This window comes from Triturus cristatus, chromosome 1_2 (genome assembly GCF_964204655.1).
Source record: "Triturus cristatus chromosome 1_2, aTriCri1.1, whole genome shotgun sequence".
NCBI classification, from domain to species: domain Eukaryota; kingdom Metazoa; phylum Chordata; class Amphibia; order Caudata; family Salamandridae; genus Triturus; species Triturus cristatus.
In genome coordinates, this window is record NC_140580.1 from 383,786,691 (window position 1) to 383,810,387 (window position 23,697).

The 23,697-nt window shown below is 43.5% G+C and overlaps 1 protein-coding gene across 12 annotated transcripts in view; it reads right to left on the bottom strand.

Moving 5' to 3' along the window:
• The window catches only part of SLC16A12 (solute carrier family 16 member 12), an 818,036-nt gene that overhangs the window by 174,469 nt on the left and 619,870 nt on the right, over positions 1–23,697 (bottom strand). For 11 of the 12 annotated variants that reach the window (XM_085605262.1, XM_085605243.1, XM_085605235.1 and 8 more), the window contains one exon: positions 10,449–10,666. In XM_085605262.1, the coding sequence (XP_085461388.1) occupies positions 10,449–10,630 (182 nt within the window). In that variant the 5' untranslated portion in view covers positions 10,631–10,666. Of the gene's footprint in view, positions 1–10,448; positions 10,667–20,762; positions 20,908–23,697 lie in introns of those variants that run through there. The other variant, XM_085605270.1, reaches the window with a different exon arrangement.

Sequence of the window (23,697 nt, forward strand, 5' to 3'; positions counted from 1 at the left end):
AAATTCACAAGATCTTCTTTCCTAATTTTAGACAAACGTCATGATATGATCACTTTTGAATATTCGATGATGTACTTATGCAATAAATAGTGACCTGGGACATTATAGCAATAAATTGTATATATTGTTACCATATGTCAGACCCGTTCAGGAGGCCACGGTGCAGGCAGAAGCTACTGTCCCACAACCGTTAAGGTAAGGATCAGAGACCAGTACTTTATTGCACTGAAAGTATAGAATTCCACTACACATTCAATAGTGCACGAATACCAGAATTAAGGATGCACGTCTTTGTGATTTTAGGGGCCTCTGCCAAATAATCCTATTACCCCATCACTTATCTCCTCATGGGTCCCTCCCTTCTTTGGGGCGTCCTTTCTCAGGTTCAGAGTTTGAGGTAAGGTCTATAAGTGCAGCTCGTGCTCCCCCGACCCCATCCCCCATTTGTTCCAAGCACTCAGTTTCTTAGTTCTAGGCCCTCTCAGTCTCTCACCCAACTCATAGGTGCCGTGCTGGGCCTCCACCCTCCTGTGGAAGTGAGATCCCACTGGTAGCATAAAGCTTCCAATTGGTACACAGCACTCTTCCTGGAAGCCACTGGCCATGCAGCCACTTGAGGGTCAGGGCAGGAGTGGGGACTGGCTGTGGATCACACTTACTTAGGCACACCAGTGAGTACAAGACTCAGGGCACAGCTAACTACGATACTGGGTATTTGGTGCTTCTTCTTGAATGTGTTTAGGAACATAGGAGTATCATTTTTAAGGGACCATCGTGGAGCAGATTTTCAAGAGAATTCATACTTCTATGAGTCGCATACTCTTCTCTCATCTTTAATGTACGTAGGCTTAATTAATTTGGGGATTGATAAAATTCCCAGATGTACAACTGCAAAACTGTGGAAATTGTCAATTTCGGGGGGATATTACAACTTTGCCTAGTCAGTGTCCTGTGTTTTATTCAGAGGCACAAATTTACGGTCTGCAGAGAATTAAATTAGCATATTTTGTTCACATTTATTTTCTCCACCAGGACAACATGTTGCCCCTTAAAAACATGTGGTGTTTGGTCATTTGTTTTCAGCCTAATTACACAGTCACTAGAACACCTTTTCTACTATTGTTAGGTATGTAATTCCAGTGTGAAAAGCCCTTCTCAATGGTGTGACACACTCAAAGCTAGAACCTATGGACGCAGCTCTTTGCAAACCTCATTTAACCACCCATTTCCTATGGCAAAAGCTCCCAAAAAGTCAGCTAACTCGAGATGTTTTCCCAGTCACAAGTTAAATCTTACAATAAATATTAGCGTACAGCAATTCAGCACCTCACATCCATCATTTGTGGCCACACATGATCATTTTGTGCACTTAGGTGTGCAGTTAGGTAGGCACTTAGGTATGCATAAAGCCAAGACTGCTTGTTTCCAGTTTCAAATAAAACAGTCCTTATTTTTCATCATACCACACTTAGGATCTCATTACACATCTCATTTCACAGTTGAAGTACTGCCGTCCCAAAGCCCTCCTCGTAAGTTAGGCACGCTCACATTCAGCCGTCGGCTTCATTGAACGTTGTCACGAGTTGTACAAATCTTTCAGACTGTAACTCCTGTCAATATGTAATTGGAATGGGCAATATGTCATGTAGTGGCGGATGTAGTGAGCCATCCGGCCCTTCCCATAATTTGTAGCGCATTCACTCTCCTGGGCCGGGCGCGGACCAGGGGGTATAAATAAAGGGTGACGTCAGCGCTCGTGGCTGATGGCACGAACCAAGCTCCAGTGTGGACGTCCCTTTATTATCTGTGCCCAAAGAATAGGCCTTCCCAACCCCATATATTGTGTACCCCTCCCCATAGCAGCTGAGTGGCGACCTGTTTTGAACAGGTGCAGCAACGAGGCAGAGATTGCACCGGGATTAATGAGCGTGCATTCAAAATCTTTTCCTAGAGGGCAAGGCTGGCACCTGTGCTCCGGTCTACCGCCTATAGCAGAGATACTCAAAGTCCATCCCAGGGGCCGCACGCAGCCCTCCTGACCTAAGTACGTAGACAGGTGTCCGTGTGGCTGGTGGTGATAGCGGCATTACAGAGACTTGCAGACATGTTGTTCAGGGCTGCTCTCAGCTCGATGAGTGGTGGGGATGGATACCTTAAGTCTTGTGAATGTTTAGCGTGAGGTGGCCTCACGATCAACCGAAGTAGTGTTCAAAGAAGTAATTCAAAGAGCCCTAATGGGGTCGAGATTTAAGGATAGCAATGAAAGTACAGTTTTGGGAGGTAGTTGTGAGGGTAACCCAGGGGGAAATGTTCAGAGCTCAAAATAGAGCCAGGTAAATGAGTCTGTAAAAATAGAAACATTTGGAGTTCCTTAACTTCAGGGTATCGCGAGAAGTACCGTTAGGCATTGGAGTATTGCAAGACTCTCATCGGCAGAGAAATCACACAGTGCCATAATGATTGAGGGTCAGAAAGTGATAAACCGGGCCAGAGGCAACTGAATATGGGGAAGATGGAAGGAAGGAGCTAATTCAGATGGTCAGAGGGTTGGAAATGGGGATGTGCAATGTAAAGCGTGAACCGATGAATGTAGGCGATGGATGCACTCGAGAAAATCACAACTCTGGTTTCTGTATGTTCGGGGGCGGTCAGGGTTGTGGCCGGTTTCTAGAACCTTGGTTTGATTATTGCAGTTTTGCAATAGTTACCGCTCAGCATGTGCATTAAATTTGTATTTACAGTTCTCATAAGACATGGACAAGATGATATCCTCCTCACCAAAATTGACATATATTTCTCTTGGGACACTGTGAGTGGATCGAATCGCCTAGTAGGTGGCTTACACTGAAGGAAGTATCTCTACCTAGCCCCTCCTACACCACCCCCTAGGGAGGCAAGGATTTTGTGGACATCTGTTGTATTCCAGAACAGGTACCTCTTGCAGCATTAAACTTTATCACACATGGTAATTTTGCCTGGGCTTTTCTTGCTTAAAACTTGTTGTGATGTCCTCTTTGTTATGATTTACCTTGTACTTGTATGCGGTCCCTCTTACTCGTTCCCTCCCCTCCTTTCCTCTTCTATGGACTCTACCCGTTCTCCCACTCAGCACCAGCTTTATGAGCTGACCAACATTCAGTTAACAGGACAGTTAGGCAGTTTTCTTAGCCACTGTGATGTGGAGGCTGTTGTGGGATAAAGTCCCGTCAACGCTTACCTAGTCCTGTGTTTTACTTCAACTTATGGCAACGGACTGCTTGTCAGGGACAGCGTATCCAGCCTCCTCCCCAAGATCCTGTCTACCACGTCTGTTATTTCTCCTCAGGTCTGCCTATCTTCGCAGTGTCCTGGTGATTTGGTGAGCTGTGTAAGCTCCATGCTGTTGTCTGGTGAGGAGCAGTGATTCCTACGTCTGTTGTCCTGCAGTCCTGTTCCTTCATGTTCGCAGTCATAAAGTTGAGGCGAGGAGCAGTGAGAGCAGTGGGAAGCTCTGTGTACATTTCCTACTTGCCGTGAAGTGCGTTCACGTTCCTCTTTGGGACGGTATTTCTGTTACGCTCCTTTGGCCACTGGACAGCACGCTTGCCATATTGTCTGGTCTTGGAAGCCCGTCACACTGATGGGCACCACCTCTATTAAAACAAATTAGGGGAACAGCTGTTGTCCTGTCTGAATAATAATCTGTCATGCTGAAGATTAAAAACGAACCCAGAAATGAAACAAACTAATGGTAGTGAAATTATGCATGTAGTGAAAAGAAACCATGAGCCTGATTCTGAAGAGAGGGAGGGTGGCATAAGTAAAAAAAAAATGTGGACTCTTCAGGTAGGAAATTTTCTGAGGATAAGAGAGGTGAGAGACTTAAATATTTTTGTTGTGGAAATTACAATCACTTGGCCAACAACCCAAATTGACCTGCTCGACCCATTGTGTGCAGGAAATGTAACAAAAGGGGGCATTACATCAGATAGTGTAGAAATATAAGTACAGAAAGGAAAACATTTCCAACAATAGATAATGTTACTGACGGTATTGACAATTTGTTTGTCTTTCAAAAAGGACACATCTAGAATGGGTAATGATTATCCTAAATGTAACATATTACTGGATGGAATTGTATTCAATGTGTTTGTCAACTCGTGCTCTCCTTATTTTCTCATTGATTATGACATTTTAAGGAAAAGTTCCAGGGGAGAAATTACACCCTGATTCCCCAGATATAGAACCTGCTGGTTACAATAAGGACCCTATTCCCCTGGAAGGCATGTTATCTATGTAAATTGCGTTCAAGGATCGTTTAACGTAGAGGAAAGTTTATTTGACAAAAAGGGGATCCTGCTTGTTGAGGTGGGCCCACCAGAGAGATTTAGATATTGGACCCCAACAAGGTTGTACCAGTGTTTGCAGTGGATGAGGGCAACAAGGGTCTAAAGGCCATAAAAGTGATGAGTTATCAGAGGTGTTCAACGAAGAACTCTGTCACTTAAAAAAATTTCAACATAAAATTAAGGTGAAGGATAATGCCGTTCTTGCAATTCACAAAGTCTGTCCCATTCCTAACCCCATGCAAGCACCGTTGAGGGAGGAGTTAAATAAATTGGTTTCTCAAGGCATTATAGAGCCTATTGAGAGTTCCCGTGGCTTGTCCCGATTGTGGTCACTCAGAAATTGGGTGGTAGGGGGCTGCGTCTCTATGTGGACCTGAGAGACTTGAATGCAAACATTGGGGTAGACAGATTTCCCCTCCCTCGTATCAATTAAATGATTAGCATGATTGGGAAGGCAGAAAGTTTTAGTGTAATCAACGTATTGTCTGCTTACCACCGAATTGAATTACACCCAGATTCAAGATCACTCCCATCCTTTAAAACAGCTTTTGGAGCATAAAGATTTTGCTGCATGCCATTTGGCTTGGCATCGTCGGCTGCCAAACCCAAAATGGATCTTATTGAAGCTGTGAGAGAAGCTCCCCCTCCAAGAAATAAAGATGAGTTAAAGTCTTTTTTGGGATTGATAGAGTACATCACAAAATTCAGGAGGAATTTCGCAGATGTAACAGCCCCTTTGGGGAATTTGTTAAAGCAAGGTGTCCCTTTTCTGTGGGTGGATGTTTGTCAAGAATCATTTGTGGCTATCAAAGAAGCTATTACGAATGCTCCTTTCTTTGGCTGTTTTGATGCCTGACGTAAAACGATTTTGACCACAGATGCAAGTGGGATTGGAATCGGTGCAGCATTGTTGCAAATAGTTGATGGGAAGGAAATAGTTGTGGCTATTGCGTCCAGGGCTTTGAGGGAAGCTGATTGGAACTACTCCACAGTGGAAAGGGAAGCTTTGACCTGTGCGTGGACTATTGGTCATTTAAAAATGTTCCTGTGGGGTCTGCCTTTCACAGTGCGCAAAGACCACAAGCCCTTGGTGTTTTGGTTTTCAACCAAAGAAAAAGTCACCACGACCCCCAGGATTGCTAAGTGGCTACTGAGCCTAGAAGAGTTTAATTTCACCATGGAATATGTACCTGGTAACAGGAATTGGGTGGCAGATTGTCTCTCAAGGCAACCTTGCAAAGAAAGTGATGGTGCTGCTAATCCTGGGGATGGCGAGATCGTTGCACTACTGGAAGTTTCAGGAATTTCCAAGGAGAAGTGGGAGTTGGGAATGCAAGAAGATGAGATCCTGAAACAAGTCAAGGAAAAAATTATTCAAGGTTGGCCCATCAAACCTGGTAATTTAAGTGACGGTCTCAAAGACTATTGGGTTGTGTGACATTAATTAAGCATTATTAACAACAGAGTCATGAGAGGAGACAGGTTGGTTCCTCCTGAGAGATTGTGGGAAAGAATTACAGAGATTGCTCATGAGGGACATTTGGGCAGAAGCATTACAAAGACCAAAGTCAGACCCACCGATTGGTTCCCCAGAATGGATTCTGTTGTGGAGGAGAAGGTGAAAGATTGCTTGACATGTGCTATTAGTGACAAAACCAAGTCCACTAGGAAAGCACCCCTGTCCCCTGCTGTTGTCCCTTCCAAACCATGGGATAAGCTGGGTCTAGACATGATCGGACCTCTCAAGGTATCCAAGTGGGAGGGGACGTTTATGCTGGTGTTGGTGGATAATCACTCCCATTGGATAATGACGAAGGTCGTGAGTTGTTTCAATACGAGGTCCCTCATTGGTTTTCTCAAAGAGGTGTTCATGATGGAAGGTATTCCTAGCACTCTGATCACCGACAATGGGGTGCAATTTACATCTAATGAGATGTGTGAGTTCCTGATGAATTGGTCAATATGTCATTTCAAGACAGCTTTATATTGCCCTAGGGCAAACGGGCTGGTTGAAAGAGTTAATCGAATGATTAAGGAATGTTTACAGTCGTCCCTGATGTCTGGAAATCCTGCAGACTGGGCTCTTCAATGCATGCTGTGGTCCTATCACACAACACCTAATTTGGTTACCAATATCTCTCCATTCTTGGCATTAAAAGAGAGATAGCCTGGTACAAAGTTGTCACCTAACTGGTTGGGTGGAGGGGAACCCAGATGGGTGAAAAGGCATAAGATGATTCGGTTTAGGGAACTTCACCAAGATGGCTACAAAAGGAGATATGATGCCAGACATGGTACCAAAGAAGGCAGGTGAAAGGTGGGAGATGCTGTTCTTATGAAGTTACCTGTTTCTCGTCAGGGTGGTGGGAGCAAGTTTTCTAAGACCATGAAAGTGATCGAAGTGGGTAAGAATGTGGTTACCCTGGATGATGGGCGAACATGGAGCATGGACAGGTTGTCTGTGTGCCATCCCTCCCTGGTTAAGAATAATCACGTGAAGTTTCCACAGGGTGACTCTAGGTCATGTTATGATCGAATAAGTACGAGACCACACAGAGCTCTGGTGTGGCACAGAGATTACATCCCACATTAATTTGCATGGTTCTGTTTTGTGGGGGATACACATTGATGGAATTCTCACAAGTTCTCATAGCTTGCACACTCATTGGTTCTATTAAGTCAGAGTACACCTATGGTTCACAGGGTTATGTTATGGTGATTTGAGACTGTCAATTGTATTGCATGTACCACAGTAATGACTTTGTTAATTTGGGCTAACCTGTATTCTCTGTATTATAATCTTGTTTTGAAGGAGGGAGATGTGTTGTAATGTACTCTTTGTTATGATTTACCTTGTACCTGTATGCGGTACCTCTTACTCTTTTCCCCCTGCTTCCCTCCTCTTGGAATCTACCCTTTCTACCACTCTGCACCAGCCACGCGAGCTGACCAACATTTGAGTGCCAATTAACAGGACAGTTAGGCAGTTTTCTTAGCGACTGTGGTGTGGAGGCTCCGTGGTGTGGAGGCTGTTGTGGAATAAAGTCCAGCCAACCCTTACCTAGTACTGTGTTTTACTTCAGCAAAACTCTTGCTGGATCAGTGTCTGAGAGGTGTCTGGAAAAAAGTAAATGGGGTTGCCTTCCAGCTTCATTTAGCTCCTGTAACAGACAGTCTACAGTACACAATATTTGGTGTCCTCCTCTTTCAAAACTGTATTCTACTCTTCACCAGCAGAGTTTTCTATCCAAGCCTAAAAACACCTCTTCACACATCCAGTTAAATTTTGCTCAGACTTCTACACCATCCAGGGTTTCATATATGCATACAAATAAACCCATTGTTTCCAGGACTCCCAAGATATACAGGTTCTTGTCCCTGGCTGCATTCGTTCCTAGAGTGCCAGTCAATGGTCCATGACACTGGAGTGTTTATGCACTATCCCTAGTCCACCCTGAAGATCATTGATGCAATTTTGAGTTTGTTGTCTGGGAGTGTTTTCCCGGTTGTGGTACCCTGCTCCCTAATGCCATTCCAAACCCCTCTAATGTATCAGACTTGGAGTTCAGGTCAGGTGTGTTCTTTTTTTTAGTTTATGGAGAATCTTCATCATGCCAGGGGCATTGGGCCAAACGTCTTGAATGTAGATAGACGCCTGTTCCCATAGTCCTCATTTTGTGTGCCATGCATTCTCCTGGGAGAAAAGAAAAGTGACTTTATCCCCTCTTTCTGCTATCTCTTAGTGGGATTAAGCATGGTGTTAACTGTATTAAAATTCAAGAACCTGTTCTGAAATGGATGCCACTTACACTTGCACTGCTTGAGAAAATGATGGCCGCCACTCGGTACTGATACTGTGCTTCTCACCCACGCCAGCAGCAAGTGCTGTCTATGGTGTTCCTCTGCTCTGCTATTGGGTCTCACCTGCTCATCTGCCTGAGTCTCAGGACTAACCATGCGCCAGGTGCAGCCTGCATCACTTGCACCTCTTCTGTGCCAACCTGGAGCACGTTATCTCACCGGTCACACCTTCACATGGCACAGGGTTTCTACAAGCCCAGATATAGTCAGTTGATATGTAGGTATTGTACTAATCTGACTCAAAGCAGCATCAGTCAGCTCACTGGGGCATCAAATAGGGCAGACCTATGTCCAATAATCCAGTGCCCTTTGATTGCAATTTTGGCAACCTACCATGTTCAGTAAAGTTTTAATCCTTTTTTTGCAACAATAGAAAGGTAATTTATCATGCTAATATAATATTTATGGAGTCTCCACTCTTCTTGGTGGTATTATAATTACATGAAAGCCATGTTCAATCAAAGGACGGTGTTGTCCCTCTCTTAATCTGCTAATCAGACTCGCACACAGAAAAGCATTCGTGGCCTGATGATCTGGAACCACCTTCTAAAAAATCTAAGAAAGTAAGAAACCTTGGAATTACCATGGACTCCAAGTTATCAACGAATGTCCAAGGGGACAAATTAGCAAGGTCAAGTTTCATTACTATGAAATCTCTGAAATGCATAATCCCTCACCTGGGATTTCCACGCAAGGTCCAAGGTCCAAGCCACTATCTCTCTTGTACTGTCTAAACTAAATTACACCAATGGCCGCTACCACAACTGTGATAAGACTACAATGGATTCAGAACTCTGCTGCCAAACTTCTCCTACATGTAAAGCCACACGCTCACATCCCACCCGATTCAAGTGCCCTATATTGGTTACCGGCTGCCAGAAGATCCACATTCAAGCTGCTTTTTATCACCCACAAGTCAATAAATGGAATAGGACTGCTTTTCATCAGGAATAAAATCACCAAATATATATTTAACAAAGGAGCCTCCGCTCCAGATTGGCACCTCGCCTCAAAATCCCACCATACAAGAAGAAAAACATAGATGGCACATCTTTCTCTGTTCAAGCTGCCAAACTATGGAATTCATTAGCCCTAAACACAAGATCCACAGATAGCTATCTTATCTACTATTCAGGAGTTGGCTCTTTCCTACATAATAACCATACTCAAACAAAGCATATCTCTGTGTATATAATCATTTTATTTGATTATATGTATGTAACTGGATATGCATATTTTTATATACATATGAATAATAATATGTACTTAGGTATCTATATATTTATTGCTTTACTTCTACTGTTAAAAATAAAAAATAAAAAATATTGACACTCTCTACTGCACTATCCTATATTTCATCCTATACCTCTCTCAATATATCCTCTACTTCCACTCTCTGACTCATCCCAAACCTCATTCTACTACTATAATCTACTAAATAACCCTTTCTAGACTCTTCCCTCCTCTATCCTTCCTTGGATCACCCCAAACCTCATTTTACTACTACGATCTACCATACAACCCTACAAAATTCTTCCCTCACTTATCCCTCATTTGACTCACCCCAACACTCATTTTACCTCTATGATCTCCATAATCCTTTTCTAGGGAGTCTTCCCACCTCCATCTCTCCTTATACTCATCCCAAACCTCATCTTACTACTATTATCTCCCAATAAACACTTTCTAGACTCTTCCCTCTTCTATCCCCCCATTCTCCTTTTCAATCCAACTAACAGACTCACATGTCCACCACTCAAATTAACTCATATTTCACTATACTAATCCACCAATAATCCTTTCTGGGTTCATGAACAGCATGCTACTTGAGGAAAAGAGCGTTGACGCATTGTCAGGAGTAGTAAGCGCTATATAAATACAATCACAATTACAATTACAGTGTTCAACTGGGCACTGCTCACTGCCTCTTACTTTTCTTAACCATTAATTGTGTTACTTTATTCTGAGAAGCCAACAATAATGCTAACCTCATTTTAATCTTCAATCTACATATGTGTGCAAATGCATTTAGAAGTCAATTTAGAAATATTCAGTTGAACACATTTAAGACATAAGTAAAATTCAATATAAAAAAGATTTTTTTTCCAAGTCATTTATTTACTTTTGCTCTTAATGGAATTATTCATTTCAGATGTGAAATGTAAACTTACTATTTTAAGCTATTTACTCACATTTTAATGCAAACACCTCATCATCTCAGTCTAATCAAATGTGAGATAAGTAAATCCTCAAGCGTACCTTGTAACAGCTCGGGTGCAGACAGTAACAAGGAAGCAGCCTGCCACAATCATCCACCCCCAGCCTCCGTCAGGGGGAGAATTGTGTTCATCTTTCTTTGGCTGAGCCATAGTTGAGATGTTCTGGCTTATGAGTTTAGTAGACTTACGGTAAATGCTACAGTCGACATAAGGCTCATTCATTGAATGTTACCTTACGTAAGAGTTTAGCTTTAGCATCTAAGGACAAAATAAGGAAGAATTAATTTAAAACAACGAGTATGAAATCATGGAAGGCGATTCTCTCTATCTTCATATACATTGCTTTGTAGTTAACAACATATACTTTGAAAGTCTTAAAAATAGCTTTACAACAATTTCATAACATATCCTCCTAAAGAGCATTGTGAAAGTAGTTAACTGTAAAAAAGTGATAATATATGTGCATATTTATTTTGCATAGTACAGTATCAATTAAAGCAACATATCTTTAAGAAATGATTTAGTGAATGAATTAATAGATAATACATTTTGCATTTATTTAATTGACTACACAGAGGGGTTAGGTTTCTCGTTTGAGGACAGGTTTATGTTGCAGCTATTGAAAACATGCTATAAGAAAAAGGGAATAGATGAATGCAAATGGAAACTTACCACAAAACATTCTGATTTGCTATCAAGCAAGGAAATTAACACATAATCTATCACAAATAATACAGACATAAACGCTCTCTCTTACAATTAAATACACACTTGGGTTGAAACCTTCACAACCACACAGTTATATGCATTGCAAGAAGGCAAAAATGAAATTGACATGTCAAATAGTGCAAATGATGTTAATGAAATGTAAGTGATGATAAGAGGGCTAATGAAGTGTATTTTCTTACACACTCTTTACCAAACTCCTGTTATGCACATGGGTCAATGCTCCATGATGGATCTTTCCTCTCACTTCCTCTAGAGTAAATACTTTATTTTCCAGCTGATGTTTTTTCTACAATCCTCAAATTCTGGTATTTTATACTGTAGTCGTAAAGGCAAAAAACTGGACTCTCTAAGTCATGGTGACAGATTGAATGCATCAGCATTTGAAAAACACAAAAACGCAGCTTTTCATGTGCTCAGCCACCATGTGCCCAATATTCAACATCCAAACCAAACAAAAATTTCCTTTGTGGTTCAAATTCCCCCAGGCAAATTCCACATTTAAATATTGGCATCTTGGTAACTGTGTATATTCCAATATTTTAGGAGGCTAACTCTTAGGAACTATGGGCCAGATGTACGGCCCTGTTTAATGGTCGCAAACAGGAAATCGACCCATAACCCTAAAAAGGGTTATGGTATTTACAAACCCTATTTTGTGAGTTGGTAACCTATTACCGACTCGCAAAATATGATTTGCAACTTGCTATTTGGAAGGGGCGTGCCAAGTGTGTCCCTTCCTAATAGCGAGTCACAAGTACTATTATGGTCGCAAAACAATCATAGTTTCCACGTACTTCAAGTAGGTGGTAAGCCAGTCGCAAATGGGAAGGGATCCTCAGGGGAAAAATCGGATTGTAAAAACAAGTAGATGGCGTAGAACTAAAAATCTGCAAGACAAAGAGTCTTATAAACTAGCTCTGTCTAGATATCATCTCAATATTAGAGCTGAGTATAAAATGTTATCTCTAAATAAATTCAAAAGGCAGGAAATGCACCAAAAGTGCCCTCTAAAATCATTTGCAATTTTACGAGCCTCCAGACGTGTTTGCAGCCCTGCTTAGCGTAGCAGGAACTGTGTGACACTCTCGACACTTTTTTCCAGGAGTAAATTTCACAGATGTATTTAAATGTTAACTCCCCGTCCATTATAAAACCTTATGTTACCAGCAGTGTGTCTGACATGGGAGCAGTTGGGACTCCCACATTAATCCAGTTCAAACCATTCTCTCTGGTGGGCGCCCAGAGGTCTCTAGGCTCAGCAAAATCAGGCTCCCCCTAGATATCTGATTCAATCTTATGATGGACCCTGGCACAATTCCCTCTGAATAGAAAGCCACACCTGTTTTGCCGACCCTAAAGAAAGCTAATCTGGACCCAAACATCCTATCTAACTACTGTCCCATATCTCTGCTACGCCTTCTGACTAAATTGCTAGAAAGCCTAATCAATAACCAATTAACAGCCTATCTAGAAAACAATCAAATGCTGGATTCAGACTGGGCCGTAGCACTGAAATGGCCTGTTAGACCTGACATCCTTGGCGTGGGTTTTTCCCCTATCTTTTGCATCTAGTACCTGGATTTTTGATGCTGTTATGGATTTCGTTTTTGCTGGCTTAGATGCTTTGGACACTCTGCCACTGCTAATCAGTGCCAGAGTGTAAGTGCTCCCTGTGTAAAATGTCATATTGATTGGCATATTTGTATCACCATGAAGTCCCTAGTAAAGTGCACTGTGTGTGCCAGGGCTGGTGATGACAGATGCTACTAGTGGGCCTGCAGCGCTGATTGCGCCACCCACACGAGTAGCCCTAAAATGATGTCTCAGGCCTGCCACCGCAGGCCTGCCTGCAGTCCCCGGACTGCCATGTCACCCTGGTCAGTGGCCCCACTGACTAGGCCTAACCCTTCCCTTTTTGTGCACATCAGTCATCCCTCTGGAAGGCCCAAGGTACCCCCCTGGGCAGGGTGCAGTGTATGTAAGAGGTAGAGCATGTACTAGTGCAGGTACCATGCTCTGGTAGTGAACTGCGGCCATTTTGTGTGTTCACTGCTGCAAGGTTATCTTGCTCCATAGGCTAACATGGGGGAGGCTGGTGCCAATGGCTATCCACCTATCTTCTCATAGGAACAAGATAAGACATGAGTGTTTGATATCCCTGAGCTCAGCATTTAATAACACATCTTTTAGGAGAGGTTGTTTTTAAATCCTGAGTTGGAGCATAGTACTTTTTAGAGAGTAGCTGTTCTCTTGTCTGACCCTTCTGTGTGCCTGGGCATGCTTGTGGATTGACTGTCTGGCTTGAGAGTGACAGGGGCTGGGGATCCCCCAGGAGGTTGGCTGAGTCAGCCCTCTGCTGAATGGCGACATTTGCAAGTAGAGTGGAGGGAGGAGATAGCACCTGGGAATGAATAGGGCTGTGCCTGCCTGCCACACTGCTGGCTCCACCTCCTGCTGGGCGGCTGACGACTCTGCCCCTCACTCTGAAAAGAAAGCAGAAGCCAGGAAAACAAAGTGCTCCAGCAACACCCAGAACTGGATCAGACCGGGCTCAGGACCCACTTGCACAAAGACTTCAAAGACTTTTAGGGGTATAAGTACAAGACCCCTGACAACAGATTTTTAGATTCTACAATCAAGAGGAACCTCTGCCAGAAGAAGGACCGCTGAGGAACTAAAGGAAGATTGCCTTGCTGTGTGCTCTAAGGGCTGACCTGTTCTGCTGTTCGACTGAAGGAGAGAAGAAGGGCTTGCTGTGTGCTGTGCCCCTGCCTGCTTGTACTACCTAGACTTTGCTGTGTGCTGTGTCTGAAACTGAATCTCCAAGGGCCTGAGAAGAGCTGGCCTCCTGTCCTGGAACCCAGGGTCAAAAGGTTCCCAAGAAACTGAACTAAGCTATCAAGATTGTGCTGCACCGGCCTGGAGTGGGAAGTTGCCTGCAGCTGCTAAAATCCCTGTTGCCGTGAGGGTTTTGCACTGCCAGAGAGCCGCACATCGCCCCGCAATCTCGCCGTACCTTGCCGAGGCTCCCGAAGCGAAGATCGAACCCGCTGCCCTCTCATTGGTTGAGAGGATCGAGCCCCCTCACTAACGCCGCGCTGGGATTGGTCAGTGACCTCAGGACGTCCCGAGAAGCCGGCAGAGTGGTGCCCGAGTCATCTGCGTGACCGATCTTCATTGAAGGAGCAGCAAGTCTATCCAGCGTGCCCCCAGCTTGTTAACCCAAGAAGAGAAGGGCCGCACTGCCTTCCCGCCGCTCGTTGGATTGTCGAGAGCGGGCGGAAGGGCGGACGTGACCGGCCGGGGCTGTCAAGGAAAGATCTGCCCACGCTGAGGCTGCTGCATAACGCGCTGACTGGATAAAACAGCCCTGCTGTAATACCCCCCTACGATAGCGAGTAGAGACTTGAGACTGTTCTTAACCTAGAAGAAACTTCCTAGTAACCTAGTGCAACCATTAAGTTCGTGTGCAACATATCCTGTAAGCGATCATATTTTCCCCTGCTACACTATATAAAGATATATTTTTGATATATACCTGTGTGGTCTACCTTTGTGGTGTACGAGGGGGGGGTCATTGTGGGATTGAGTGCAAATACGTAACACATTGCCTTGGGGATAAGCCTGACTGCTCGAGCCAAGCTACCTAGAGGGTGAGCAGGGGTTATCTACCGTGTGTGTCCCTGTACCCTGACTAAAAGCAAGGGTCCCTATTTGGTCTAGGGTACTTACCTCTGCCAACTAGAGACCCCCAGATCTAACATGGCCCTACTGACAGTTACCGATTCTTTCAGACTCTCTCTGGACACAGGCACTCTTTCCATGCTAGTGTTGCTGGATCTCTCCTCAGCTTTTGATATGGTCTCTCATTCAAGACTGTTGAAGAGGATGCATGAAATTGGTGTTCGAGGGACTGCATTTAAATGGTTACATAATATCTCGGACGATAGATCCCAAACTATCACTTTTAGCTCCTATACCTCTTGTAAGATGCTTCTGGATAAAGGTGTACCACAAAACCCATGCTTGAGCCCCACCTTGTTCAACATATATGGAACCCCTTGCTAAGATCGTTGAGTTTTTTGACTTCTGAATTATATCCTATGCTGATGACATACAGCTGACCTTCACTTTTGATTCTGATTTAGATTTAAATAAAGATTGCTTTGCGAAAGGAATGTTAGCCATCTCCTATTGAATGACTTACCATTATTTGCAATTGAACGCAGACAAGAGCAAGATCATGCTATACGGCAAAGCCATCACCCTGTGGTCTAATGAGTGGTGGCCCTCTCAACTAGGATCAGTCCCATCTCCCAAACAAAATGTGAAATCCTTGGCATATAAAAATTGATCAAGCCCTCTCTATGAAAGATCATATCTTGGATACTATGGCCAGGTGCCACCATAATATGCGTCTCCTACGCAGAATATTCCCCTTTTTCCCACTCTCTGCAAGAAGAACATTAGTTCTATTAGCCTTGGTAGTGAGTTGACTAGACTACTGGAACGCTCTACTGGCTGCAACTAATGAGACACTTGTGGCTAAACTACAGGTGTTGCAACATAAGGCAGCAAGACTTACTCTCAATCTTCCACCGGGTACACCGTTGGCCCCTTCATTGAAGTCTCTGCACTGACTACCGGTAAAACAAGCATTTGCAATGCAATAGGTCTCGCATTTGTGAGAGTTTGAGCTATTGGTATTGTAAATGATATTTTTTTTTACTTTTTACTTTTTTGTTTGGCGTGGAGTGGATGTATGTTGTTTGTAGTGGAATTATGTTGTTTGAATTGGAATTGTTAGTTGTGAAATTGTGTTGGGTGAAATTGTGTGGTGTATAGTGTATTTATGTAATGGAATTATGTGGGATGGTGAATAGATTGGGGTGGGAGCTGTATGACTGTCCACATACCCCACATAGCTCTAGAGTCCCTATCTGTAATGTGCTATCCTTCCTTATTTTTTATTTTTTGAAAGTTTTATTATGTGCGTATATGGCCCAAGGGAATCGGAGCGCTATACAGTCCACAGAAGGTGACAACTATTACAAATGGTGATTAAGAAGAACGTATAGTTTCAAGTTGCATAAGGTCATAGCAAAGGAAATACAAGGGGGAAAGGCAGCAGATTAATCACCAGCAGGGGCATCCCACTGCCCTCTATACAATAAACAAGCAATCGGTTTGCATTGTAATATTTTTAGTGCTGTTTTTGTGTTAACGTTCATTGATACTGGCTGTTGTTCGAAGTCATAAGAGTGTACAGTGGGTTCTCTGTAGGCAAATATGCCTTGAAGATGTATGCACGCTGTGAAGCTGTAGTTCGGGACGAGTCTGAGATGGAAGAGCGTTCCTTGAAGAAGCCTCACCCGGGCTAGGAAACCGCCTGCAGCCAGGACATGCCCTTCCATAAAGCTGGAAAGGTAAATAAAGCGCTATGTAGAGGGCGTGGGGACCGAGGAACTTCAGCACAGCAGGCAGACTATGAGGAAGTGACCGAGCTGGGAAGGTTTGGAGGGCGGGAGCAGGCGGCATGGAGAACTGAACCATGCGCAGCTTTCGGTCTGAGTGATCAATTAAAACAAGTTGAATACAGCGAGCCACCATTATTAAAGGGAGAGCGCCTCTCTCTTGCTCAGCTGTGTCCTGTGCTACCCTCCACACAGCAGCACCAAGCAGCGAAGCGAAGAGGACTCCCCTGCAGCACTAGTCCAAAACAGATCAGGGGAGCACAGACTATCAACTAAAAGTGCCGGGGCAACCAAAGCTCTGGCATCCCAGAGGTCTGGAAGCAGGCAAAGTAGTAACTGGTGCAAATAAAGGATTTTTGGTGCGCATGAAGGAGGCACTTCAACAGCCTGCCTTTTTCAGTCCTTCCAATTCACATCCACTTCACACACACACTTGAGGCCATAACCAAAGGACCCTTTTTCCTGTGCTGCGTCTTGCACAACTGCATCTCAGTCATGCCTTCTATCTACATCGCATTGCTAATACCAACCGGGAACATAGGCTGGCCACGCTTCAAAATGAGGATGGCACGCTGCAAATAAAATAAACAAGCATTGGCCGTGCAGCCGTAAAAGTAATGTGCCCGCGTGGCCGTGAAAGCAAAAGTGATCGCGATCGAGGGAACGCACTCGGTGGTGGGGAGGGGGCGGAGCGAGGCATGCTGTAAGGATGCCACGAAGAAAGCCAGATGGCGGCTGTGCACGTGCTCGCGCGCCTGCCCGCAAGCTTGAGGCCAGCAAAAGCTTGTGGTCGGACTTTTAAAAGCCCACTTACTAAATGTCTCGCCAGTGCAGCACATGCACTGGCTCAGACAAGACCTAAAAAGGAGCATTTTTACGATCTGCTGGCCTACATATAAGGTCGTAAGGGGCAGTGGCCCAGCTAGCTTCAACAGAAAGTTAAATTATATGTACCCACCAGAAGTCCAAGATCCAAGGACAAAGCCCTGTTGTATGTCCCCCGCATCCGCCTGACTAGATGTGGTGGGAGAACCTTTTCTTACCTGGCCCCTGTCTATGGGAACAGACTCCCTGTGCATGTTCGTACCTGTCCAAATTATTGCCATTTTAGGAAATTGTTGAAACCCTCCCTTTTCCAATGAGACCTCTTCTGGTAAATGCTTGCCTGCTACTGTTTGCAGTGCTGAGATGCCCACAGGTGATTTGAGTGCTGTATTAAAAATGAATCAATATAACATACATAATTAACATAACATGTGGCATTAATGATCATGGTCTGCTTTGCAAAAAAATGTTCTCCATTTTGGTAAGCAAATGCAGGGATGGCTGTCTGCTGTGCTTTGAAGACCTCAAGGACGCCACTGTCAGCCATTCACAGGGGATTGCAAGTTGTGACTTGCCTAAGGCAGGCCATTTTGAACCCCCTGGCAAGTGTGAAATTTGTGATGTGATCTTTTACTGCTTAGGTTGCATTGAAAACTGCATTCCCATTCACAAACTAGTCGATGTGCAAATTCGACATATCTAGTTAGCGAATGGGAATGTAAAATGGAATGGCACATCTGGCCATAGATTACATAGGAAGTGTGCAACTAACACTTCACAATTCAGGGGTACAAGCATGCTTTTGCAAGCCTTTTTACACAAGTATATATGAAAGTCAGCATCGATTAACAAAAGCATTATTTGTTAACATAACACAATTGTCTAGAAATGCCAGGGAGAGGGATGGTGGTTGCTGAGTGGACTGGCCAAAATTTGACGCAAACCTTCATAGTGTTAATTCTAATAGAAACAGAAATGATGATAAAGATTACAGCTATGGATCAGGGAGGATACTGAAAGTAAATTTTTCTCTTGAACATAGAGATGATCACAAATTCTGGGGTGCAACAGGAAGGTGAATGCATAGGCTGAAAATGCTAGGATTTAAAGTTTCTGTTAATCAGGGTTCTATAAGTTGAACAGCAGCCTCATTCAGCTAGTGAGATTTTGCTATCGCCTTGAGATTTTTAAAGAAGAGGTGAGATAGGACTGGTTTTCGAGATGAATTTACACTGAAGATGAGGCAGGCTTGTTTGGATCTGAGTCTATCAGAAGCCTGTGTTGACCTATCAACACAGGGATGATGTAGTCAAATGTTTGCTATACTGAAAGTAGTCTTGTGCCTGGATGCAAAACGGCTGTGAGTTGGGACAGTGACTTTTGGAAGAGCAATCAGGATGCCATTTCCACAATACTAGCGCATAATTACAAAATCTTTTGCTGCTGAGCATATGTCCCTATGGAAACGAAAGGAACACATTTAGCTAAAAATATTGCATGCTATCTAGTATGTTTGGCACTGTTGTTTTGAGAACATGTTTATCTTCAACGGAGGAGAGCTTTATGGGAAGTGAGGAGTCTCAAGGAAGAGTAACTGGGGAAAAGCAGTGAGAACAAGAATGTAAAGATAACAAAAAAAAGTCTAAAACTAGTAATGGTGATAATACAAAGTGAGTAAATGACATAGAAAGGAACAGAGAGATCACAAGTCTGACTTGGAACAACATTCATGGAAGGAGAGGTTTCATGAGAAGAGGCATGACTATGAGTGTAAGATGATTTAAAGTTAGACTTTGAACTAGATCAGTGAAGCGAAGTATACTTTTGAATTCCTACAGCAACATAGTTACCCAGTGCTGACATGGTAATGCACTTTCACTGCTAACCATGCAGACTTGGTTGAAGACTAACTACCCAAATCAATGCATGCTTCAATTATGTTCCCAAAGCTCTAGTAATATTTAACAAACCACAGGATTAATAGATGTGTGTCTATAATGTCCTTGAATAGTCCATGTCAGCAGTAAAGTATATTTAGATATGGGCAGACGCTTAAAAAACATCTCAAAAGAGAACACTGGAAATTATGCCCAAAATGGCTGTCTGAGGCTCTGATTGAATGTTAGGTGACACTGGAAAAATGACCAAATTACTCATAAAATCCTCAGTTGGACGATTCATCGCCTGAGGAAACCATGTGCCAGAGGCATGATTTGGTAGATATAGTTCCTCTGGAGGAGGTTTTACTGGTAAAGATACCATAAATACAATGCTTTCCAGTTCCTCCTCAAATCGAAGAATGTCCTGTGAAAACCAACTATAAATCAAGCCCATACTCTGACATTTTGTTAAAAGACATAACTCGGATGCAATAATAGAGTGAAATTTGGTGCACACTGATGAGAAGGCTATGTAATCATGTTCCTATCAGGACCATGGCTGTATCTTGATTGCATTCATTTATTAAACACATTTAACGGTAAATGAATTTCTAAAATTGGTAACCAAAGGTTCGTCCCAAAGCGGCCACTGAATACAGACTTAGGAGCAAGATAGGTACCAGTGGGGGGTATGATGGAGAGCAAGTGCATGTCTTTGATTTTATATTCTGACAGAAAGTCATGTGAATTTACTAACAATAGCATTTTGACATAAGAGGGTATATTTACATTGTGTAATTGATGGTGCCTTGCACAGTTCTGCACTTCACAATGAATGCACATCAGTTTCACATTATCAACCTGAGTATAAAGTACAATACATAAAATATGCTAATGCAGGGCTTTTTGTGCTCATAAATAATTGTTTACTTCTGGAAATGTTCATAGGTATCTACAGAACACGGACAGATGTCCTCATAGATCTGTCCGTGTCCTGATCGCACTATATTGCTAACTGCACTTTTATTTTGAAACAATCCTTACCTTTTTCCATCTTCTGAACTGTGATGAATTGTTAAAGTGGCAAGTTTAGAGTATTTTAGGATTACTGTGGTGGAACAAACATGGCATACGACAAATGCATACGGTAAAAAAATCATTTGGGGTTTAGATTCATTACATTTTAGCAGCATTTTCTTCAGATAAATCGTTGAAATGGTGGTGAAAAAATATTACGTCGCATCCTTTTGGAAAAAGTGACACTACTGAGTCTAATGTATTTTTCTTTACTATGGATTTCAAATGCTTCTGCTTTTCCTTTAAGTATTTCGTTGCTGGAGAGAAATGTAGAAATGGCATGCAACCAATGCCATCAGTCACATCCGTGCAAAATATACACTTGTACACATTATACAAGGGACTTTTGAGTCACTAGAGTGTACTTACATGTTCACGTTGCGGTGTTTGGTTCACATTAAGCGTGGGGGTCTTTGATGGCTCTTAAACTCTCGGCTTTGCCCTCTGCTCCTTGGCAGTTCCCAGCTACAGCTGCCGTAGAGAAACTGACATTGATCCGTTTTCTTTGACAAGTAACCTGATGTGGGTGAAGGAAGCCAAGGGCAGCTAATAGTTGCATAGGAGACTTTTTGCAATAGTGGAGAGCATTCTTAGGACCCATTACTGTATTGTGAATTTGTGAACAAGGTGACAGGGCAGCTATCAACTGGACTAGACCTCATTATTGTGAAGATGAAGGGGGCCTGGGGTTGGTGAATGTGTCATGGTGCCATATTCACAATTAGGAACTGATGTCATCTTAAATTTCCCAATCCTTAATGGGTTCTAGCCGGACGAGCAACTCTTTAATATTATTTGCTGGAAGATCACCAGCATCGCCTCAAAATGTGCTGATGTGGATCGGTTGGAACATGTAAAAGAATATCATGTGATCATGCTCCAAGAAACCTAGGACATCAAGGAGAATGGGTGGGATGGTTTTTATAGTTTCTGTAGTCCCGCAGTCTCTTCTATTATGGGCACACCTGGGGGAGTGCAATTTGTTGGCCATTTTTGTATATTCGTCCCTGATGTTCAGGGTGGCCCCCATTCAATTTCTACCTTGTTTACTGTAATTGGAATTTTGAGGTGAAGCTTGTTTTGTAGTTTTAAATATTTGAATCTAATCGTAGTGGGGATTTCAACTTGAAGATTGGTTTTGCTGTCATGTTTAATAATCCTTTTCTTCCCAGTGATACGTCCCTGCTTCAGCCTCGAATAGATGTTGGAGTGGTCCACTGAGCAAGACCACTGACCTCGTCAGTGTGACTGCTCTCCCCCTGCGCAGCTCCACCAGTAAGTGCTGCCTGTGCCCTCTGAGCCCCCTGCGCCTCATCCTTGGGGGTCTAGTGGGACAGCACTCTGCTGTTCTGCCTCACTTGGCTTTTTCTGTGCCCTTTTTAGGTCGAGCCTAGAGTCAGAGCGCAAGCGCTGCTCTAGGGAAGATCTGGGGTAGTTCAGTATATGAGGGAAGCCCCGCCCACTGCCCCGCCCATCTTTTCATTGGCTTGAGTCATTGTCCTTCTAAATGCTGTCTTATGATTCATTATGAGGCTTGTTAGTCCCTCCCTATGACAGCTATGTCGTCATTTGTCACCTCCCTTGGTTACTGGCCCCTTTACTGCGAGTGTTACACAGTACATCGACTGTGAGCACTACTTTGTTGCTCCCATCTCCCCCCGCCCCCGACGGCACTCCTGCCGTCTATGCCTTCTTCCCCCCACCCTCCCTCCCTTTGTCCGTGCCCTGTCCCCCACCCTCCCTCCCTTTGTCCGTGACGCATTAGGTCTTGCAGGGCCTGCTTTAGGGCGGTGCGACCGGTGCCACCACACCGGGTGCTGGCTTCCTGTGGGCGCAGTGTTTGAAAGTTTAATATGCTTTTGAAGCACCTGCTGCAGCGTTTCTTTCCCCCAGCAATTACCAGGCCTCAAATTATCTTCCTGGAGAGAGATCAACATTTTGTATAGTTGAGGTTTTGACTTTTAGGTGAAGTCAGTGCAGAGGGTTAATATGCCTGCTGCAAATAACGAGTACCAAGTAGATTACAGAGTGCGTATGATGTAAACAGATCAGCAGGTTACTGCTTTCAAAAGAGACATCCTTTTGTTACTTGCAATTTATAACTTAAAGTCCTAATATAGGATAGTGAGCTATTAACTTTCATCCTAGAACTGCATACACACTGCAAAGTATACATTAGAGCATTGATTGATGTTGCAAAAAGGGTTAATTTGGCTAGAAATCGATTTTTATTTTTAAAGAAAACTCCCAACTATGCTGTTTCTTTTCCGACTCTAAGTTTGTGCTTCTCCACACCAAGCACTCTTAAATTATACTGCCTACCAGTATGGGTGACATGTGACTCCTACACTTTTAGTCCTTTGGCTTATGTATCATTTCCTATACACGGATTTACACACGTATGATTGATTGTCTCTCTGTAACGTGTGTATGATGCAAAGTGCTCGGACACCCTACACTAGTATGAGTGGTGCTGTATAACTATTTCAATGCATCTGAGAGGGTGTGGTTATGGAGACTTGGTCACTGTTAAAGGGTGCTAGTGAGAGAATTTGTGGTGGAGGTGGTCATTGGGGGGGCGCCAACAAACATTGTCACACAGGGTGCCACCAGCACTAAAGCCGGCCCTGAGGTCTTGTGTAAATGCGAGTCCTACTGCATTGCAAATGCTTGTTTCCTATTGTTAATTCTTGGACTGCCTTCGCAGGTTTGCATCTTACCTACTGCCACACTTGTTTGATTTCCGGAAGACCGTAAACTCCCTTTTTAGGTGACTTGATTAAACACAGTCATGTAGTATTTAAATGAAGTCTGTTCATGAGCTGCGCTAGCGCCCGAGCACAAAGAAATGGATTCTAACAGGGCAGAAGTTGTTCCAACAACCGAGTGAACAAGATGGGAGTCAGCTGCTCAACTTTTCATCTTCTTTCTAACCACACCCGCAACCGCCGCTTCCCGGCGCAGAAACCTCCAGGACACAACACAACTAAATATATTAAGGGCATGAAAAACGAGGTCACGCTGCCTACTACAGGGGACGGGCTCAGGCCCCCCACCCCTGCTCCCTGCCTGATCCGAATATTGTTTACTACAGTACATCATATCCACGACAGCTGTGAGCGGGGAAGTATTTCAAAAGGATACTTTTTTTCTTTTAAATAAACATAAGCTCCTCGGTCAGTCAGTCCCTTGGTTGCTACTGCTTTTTAGAGAGGTTCTCCCGGTCTAATAAATCAGCAGCAGGATTCGAAAGGTGTGCATTCTGAATAGTACATTCTAATCCTCTCTCGGTATTTACTCAAGT